Source organism: Arachis hypogaea, chromosome 20, assembly GCF_003086295.3.
Source record: "Arachis hypogaea cultivar Tifrunner chromosome 20, arahy.Tifrunner.gnm2.J5K5, whole genome shotgun sequence".
Lineage (NCBI taxonomy): Eukaryota > Viridiplantae > Streptophyta > Magnoliopsida > Fabales > Fabaceae > Arachis > Arachis hypogaea.
The window spans coordinates 16,159,160-16,166,467 of NC_092055.1; the positions used below are offsets into that span (position 1 = coordinate 16,159,160).

The window sequence follows — 7,308 nt, forward strand, 5'->3', positions numbered from 1 at the left end:
GAGAACAATCTAACACATTGATATCGTTATTTGAACCAGAAATTTTAAAGAACGCATGCCATATCCAAAGGTCTAAAAATGCTACAACCTCAAGTACTATGATTGCAACCCCACGATAACCACTCATGTGCATACCTTTTCATGCCTTTGGACAATTTTTTCGTTGCCGATGCATGCAGTCAATGCTACCCAACATGCCAGGAAAGCCACGACCCTCCGCCATTTGTAGCAGGCGTCGTACATCATTTGGATTTGGTTTTCGCAAGTATTCATTCTCGAACACCGAAATGAAACCTTCAACAAATTTTTCCAAGCATTCAATTGTAGTGCTCTCGCCTATGCGCATGTAATCATCAACAGCATTAGCTGCTACGCCATATACTAACATCCGTATCGCAGTGGTGCATTTTTAGAGTAGTGACAAGTCTCTTCTTCCAGTTGCATCAACCCTTTGTTGGAAATACGGATAGACGTTTAAGAGAGCGTCTACTATCCGAAGTAACACATGTCTTCTCATTCGAAATCTCCGTCGGAAAATATCAGCATTATACACCGGTTTATCTACAAAGTAATCTTGGAAAAGGTGATCATGTCCTGCTTCTCGATCTCTGTTGATCCATCTACGAGGAGTTGGGATAGAGCTTCTATCGATATATTCTTCTGAATCTTCGAATAAACACTCATCGATCCAATTATCTATGAGTGTGTTATCTTACCGTCTTCTTTTGCCATACAAAGCTTCATTAAACATATCATCAAAATTTCTAGCCATATCTTGAAATGTAATTTTTAGTACTCTTTCGTGGTGAGAAACAAGAGTTGAAATGGAGTTGCAGAGTCATTAATAGTTTATATTTATAAGTGTGTCTACAATAAGTACCTACTTCTCAACGTCTAGTTTTACAACGGCTACTTAACAGATAGTTTTGCAACGGCTACTTGACGGTCACTTTCATGAAGAATGACAGCACAATAATTTGAAAAGTTACATCAGAAATGAATAAAACAAACTACATCACATACCAGTAATACGCAATAAAAATAAGAACATACTACGTAACTCTACGAATACAAGGAACTATTAAGTAAACCATTTCGCGATTATTTTCTCACATGCAATCTCATGAAGAGCTCGTCATTTTCACTCATTGTAGACGTGTCAGCATTAAGTATTTGCATATCCATTTCCCTTTCCCTTTCCTTAGCCATCCTTTCCATTTTCCTTTTCTTTTGCATTTATCTCCATTTCTTTAATATACCCCTGAGTTTGTAATTCTTGTTCTTTCATTGCCGCTTGAGTTTGTAATTCTTGTTCTTTCATTTATCTCCCTTTCCTTTTCATTCCCAACAAAACATGTGTTGAGTCCGGACCCATTCTTGAATCCCTGCCACGCACGCGCTCACCCGCACCCAGTGGCTTAAAATGTCTATTTATATTATGCAAAGGCATAATAAATATTTTCACTCAGCCCATGCCACAATGCCAAGACTTGACGCATGCAAAAATGTACAATTTCTCCTTTCTTGCATAAATTAATTTACTAATGGATAAAATAATGGTGATATTTAGATATATTGGTGCATTGTTTGTTATCCACATATGTGAATCAGCCATGTTCAGTCACCTGTAAAACGCAAGTAACATTTTGGGTGGGACGAAAAATGAAAAACTGCAAGCAGCTGCAAACACAAGCTGTGATTGGCAGAGAAGGACAACCACGTCTCGAAGCGTGTCCCTGTCCCTTGCATACAGACATGACCAGATGTTGAGCACCTTGGAGTTCCCCCAAACGCAGGTTGCGATTGGTAGGCAGCACAGGCAAATCGTAGGTTGCGATTGGCAGCCTCCCTCGTTGCATGCACGACACGTGTTGACTGAGAGTGATGAAGCCGGTCTTTAAAAGCAAAACGCAGGTTGGGAAGAAGCAAGAGTTTCACTTATACGGTGAGGCTGCATTGCGGAGGGTTATGCGTTGAGGGGTGGAAGGGAAGGTAAGTGTGGGAGGAAGAAGAATACAGTGAAGGGTTAGGGTTTCAGTAAGGGAGGAAGAAAAAATGGTTCGTGATTTTACCTTATCTAAAGAACACATTATTGAATATCTAGATCATCCTCTAGATAAGTGTTTTTATTTTTTTTAATTTTATGATGAATAAATATATTTATTTTTATTTTATTTATTTGTGTTTTAACTAATAATTTTATTGTTGACTTCATCATCATTATTATTATTATTATTGTTGTTGTTGTTGTTGTTGTTGTTGTTAGTCATTAATGTTTTTGTTATATTTGAATAATTATTTAGTATGATTAAGTCTCCAGAAAAATTATTATTATTAATATATTGTAAAATTTTTATAATATTGTTTATGATAATAATAATAATAATTAATTATTATTAATATATTAATAAAAATATGAAAAGTATTATACAAATTATTTTTTATGATATTGTTTATAATAACAATAATAATTTATTATTATTAATAAATTATCATTATTTTGTGCTTATTATTATTTTTCAATATATTAATACCTATTATTATTAGTAGTAGCAGTAGTAACGTTGTTATTATTATTATTATTATTGTTTTCGGTATATATGAGTGGTTAATGTTATGATTAGTATATTATTAAATTTTTGTAATAATGTTTATAATAACAATAATAATTTTTTATAATACTGTTAGTTAGAAACTATGAACATTATTATTATTATTATTATTATTATTATTATTATTATTATTATTATTGTTATTATTATTATATTCTTATTTTTTTTAATATATTATTAACTGTTATCAGTAAAAAAATATTATTATTATTATTATTATTATTATTATTATTGCAGGTGATCAGAAATTTGTTATCCAGAAAATTTTGATCCACCGGAGATCTTTAAAGATATAGTTACAGTGGCACTAGTTTTTACTGGGTTTCAACATGTTTCGTGAGTGGGTAAAATGAGAGGCCATTCTGCATTCCTGAGTGCCTTGATGGAACGATAGAGGCTGAAAACCCACACGTTTCACCTTCTAGTCGGCAAAGTGACTGTGACGCTGAAAGACGTGACACATACTTGACCTCCCAAGTAATTGGGAGCCCGTCATGGGTAGAACGGACAACAGTCACCAGTTTTTGGTGGAGAACTGCTTCGTTTATTTTAGTTGAGAGTCCGGTCCGTACGATCACGTCTTGGGTAAGGTAAATCTTGCATGGGTCCGACGGTGCCGAGACACCGAACCTTCTGACACGCAGGAGTCCATTGAACGGTACGTCTGGGCTCACATTTTTTAGGTGCTCGGAACGATTGTATTTTCAGATAAGTCTACCACTTCATTGAACTCAAAATTTTTGCCTCTACTTCGAGATTTCCACCGGATTCCACTATACAATTGGGGGGCAGCCAGTCTGGCACATCTATATAGATCGATGTGTCGTGCATCACGATACAACTATAAAGAGATGGATGGGCCAGTCATTCTACTTTTTGTTTGGGCGTGGGAGCGTATGCCATTCCTGGCGCCTATTCCCCGCGACGAGCTCGTCGATGTTAGTATTCCACTTGTGCGACGGTATTGTTTATCGTTGTTATTATTGTTGTTGTTGTTGTTGTTGTTGGCGCCGACTAAATAGATATATACGAAGGTCTACCTGCACGCTGAGGACATCGGCTAGGCTATGTCCCTCCCGTCCACATATAGTACACCGGCGAAGACCACGCATATCCCGCGAATCCATCTCATTCAAGTAGCAGGTTGACTTCGGTCTTCCTTTTGTCGCACGCCTCAATGTCCAATTGGCGATCACCTTCACTCCTTCATATCTAGCCCACGTAGATGGGTCACCCATCGGAACAAATTCGCCTCTGTACACCTTGCAAATTTCAGACATCTTGTACACTTCATGCACATATAATTGCCAATCAAGACGTTGGTTAACGCAACATGCAAGAACGTGGCGACATGGGAGTCGCTCGACCTGGAAATGGCCACAATCACAGTATCGTTGCACAAGGTTAACAGTGTAAATAGAACCATCTTGTATTTCGCAAACGTCAAACATCTCATTGCGCCTGTCAAACCGATTGACGACAATGTTTCCTGCACGTCGAAAACTTTCTTCAACTCTTTTGGTAGCAAATTTTGAATACGTAAATCCGTTGTGGACACGCTCATAAGCCTCGGTGCTCTTCCGAGTAAACAATTCATTTAGCCGATAAAAAATAGACCTAATAAAGGCAGTCACTGGAAGGTTGCGTGCACCCTTCAGGACAGAATTTATGCACTCTACCAAGTTTGTCGTCATATGTCCCCAACGATAACCCAATCGAATGCCAACACCCATCTTCGAACACCGATCTCATCGCACCATTGAGTGTATGCCTCACCCCACTCTTTAAGCCTTTGGTAGTTTTTGTTGTACTCATGTTCCGTCCTAGAATAACAGGCTATGTAATCATAAGCAGATCCCACAAAATTACTATGAATAGGACAATAACAGCGAATTCAAATACTTGTGTTAACCACGAGTTTATGAAAATACAGAGCCTTGAACCTCCTTAAGAAGTTAGACTCAATGTGCCTAATGCAGAACATGTGCCACGCTCTTGGTGGTGACCATGCACCGTTACTGCAAGCTATTGCTGCATCGATGGAGTTATGGCGGTCAGAAATAATGCACATGCCATCAATGGTAAACATATCTCCGCAAATTGGTTAGGAAAAACTCCCACGCATCTGCCATCTCACCCTCGACTGCAATAGGCATAATGTTTTGGTTCCCATCTTGTGCAACCGCAACTAGAAGTGCACCTCTATATTTTTCGTATAGGTGTGTGCCATCAACCTGTACCAATGGCTTGCAGTGTCTGAATGCTACAATACACGGATAGAAGCTCCAAAAAATGCGATGGAGAACTCTTACACCTTGAACCTTCTCACTCTCACGGTAAACGGAGAGCATTTTTATTTAAACACGAGACCTTGACATCTTCGCAGTCATTGCTTTCAACCATACTGGCAGAGTCTGGTAAGAAACTTCCCAATCACCGAAAACTTTTGCGACAAATTTCTACTTTGCCAACCAAGCCTTGCAGTAACTTACAATGTAGTTGAACCTGGATTGAACTTCTGCAATAATAGACTTCACCATTATCGACAGGTTTGCTTCAACCAACGGCCTAATAGCATCTGCAATTGTGTCTGAGTCCAACATGGCATGATCTTGTGAAATCGTCCCCATGGTGCACGTGTGTTTGCCACTGTTTTTCCTAATCTCCCAACAAGCTTTCTTTTGAATCAAGCTAGCTCGGATAAGCCAATCGCACCCTACACCATAACCCTTGCATTTTGCATAGAATGTCTGCGGCTTAGACTCATACACAGTGTAATCAACTCCTCTAGAGATAGTGTAGCTTTTGATTGCAGATATCACCGACTCTCTAGAACCAAATTCTATTCCAACACTAAACTCACCATCTTCCGCTGCAATGTTGCCTTCACTACGACATGCGAACCACCATCAGTCGGACAAGGAAAATAAAATAAATGGTAGTGATAACTTTAATTAATAATCATAACATACCCATATTCGCATACTCAAAAAAATCCGGGGCATGCATGGCTTCGAGATCCGGAGTCCGCATTAAAAGACGGAACACCAAAGGGGTGCTGGCTTACAATCGCATCTGCTTCATTTTGCACTGCTTAATTGCCTGCCAGGTCTCCGTCATCATTTTTGCCATCGACTTCATAGTTGGCTTCAAACTCCTCTTCACTGTTGTTGTTATCTTCTTCCCAATCTATATCCCCGAGTTCATCAACATTGACCTCCTCGCCAACCGCATCCAGCCCCGTATGTTGTTCGAACTCAACGTACAGCTCTGTCATCGGCACGTGAAATCGGATTTGTTGATAAATACAGAACATCTGCTGCATACTTATGTCGTCGGTGATGGACATTATTTGAAACTGTATCAGCTCACCAAATACTTGTACAGGAATCCTGTATAAAATGTTGCTCACCCTTTTCGAAATGTGACTTTGTATTTTATCACAAAGACCATTTTACAACTCTACAAAACTCATGGTCCATGGAATAACAAATAAAAACGGGCATTTACAAACAAAACTTACTCATTCGTTTGTGTTTGGTATAATCTCACCGTTATAATATACTCACAAATTTGCAATACATTCCATAACCTCTTCACATAATCCGACTTTTTTGACACAACTAATTGCCCAAAAAAACTCAACTATGACATATATGCAAGAAAGAGGAATAGGAGTAGAAGTGAAGAAGGATGAAATTGCATTTCGTATTTATAGACATGGCTCTCGATTAAAATATTGTTTCTTATAGAAAACGCAACCTGCGTTTTGAGGCCTTCAAGAAAAAGTTTCTGACACTAAACAAAATGCAAGCTGCGTTTGTGGGTTTCAAAAGAAAATTAAATATTGCCCATTTGAAAAATGCAAGCTGCGTTTGGGCTAGTACCAAAAGGAAAAAAAATGGGAAAATGTGACACCGCTAAACGCAGCCTGCGTTTGGTTATTTTCATAAACAAAAGAAAATAAAAAACAAAATAAAATGTTAAATGCAAGTTGCGATTGGTTGCGATTTGTATCTGACACTATAACAGCAAAAATTTTTAACACACATTTCTGGTACTGAAATGGTGTTAAGAGCCAGTAACTATTTATATGAGTTGTCTAAATGATCCGTAATGGGATTATCCATAATAGGAAAAACCATAATCTCCTTTCTACATTTTTTTTTTGTTTCTCATGGCATCCCCCAGCCCGACAGCTCAAGAATTAATCCGTCGCGGATCTGAGCTCCATTTAAGGGTCTACCGCTGACCAATGAGTTGCTGCATACACAATGCGAGATTCGAACCTCTGGCACTTGCTTAAGCAGGCGAGTGAGTTAAACACTCGACCAACCCAAGTTGGTTTTCTTTCTACATTTTACATCCACCACTTTCTCCACTTCTCATCTTTATGTTTCTAGATGATCTCTTGGCTTCTTTTACATAGAAGAAATCAAGAAAAATCTCTCAATATCTAAATCTTTTTAATGTAAAGTTTTTGGTTAGTTCTAATCTTCTATGAACTACTTTCACCTTCTACCTTCTAGAATTAGACAGAGCCTAATTCTTAAGAAGTGTCATATACTCATATATGCCATAGTTTAATAGAAGTTGGTTCTCAGGGTGAAAGGAGGTCAAAAAATAGTTTGCAAGGTATATGAAGTTTTTCTAAGTTGATTCCAAGTTTGCAAGGTTGTATTTGGATGAAATAATT

General features: G+C 38.1%; 1 protein-coding gene across 1 annotated transcript; it reads right to left on the reverse strand.

The window, feature by feature from the left end:
• Positions 1-3,592: 3,592 nt before the first annotated feature.
• LOC114926114 (uncharacterized) lies at positions 3,593-4,306 on the reverse strand. Its single transcript, XM_029296583.1, has one exon. The coding sequence runs from the start codon at positions 4,304-4,306 to the stop codon at positions 3,593-3,595; it is 714 nt and encodes a 237-aa protein (XP_029152416.1).
• Between the last annotated feature and the right edge of the window lie 3,002 nt (positions 4,307-7,308).

Bases quoted from the DNA above. Each gene is read 5' to 3' on its own strand.
- LOC114926114 (XM_029296583.1), bottom strand. From the start codon at position 4,306: ATGACGACAAACTTGGTAGAGTGCATAAATTCTGTCCTGAAGGGTGCA.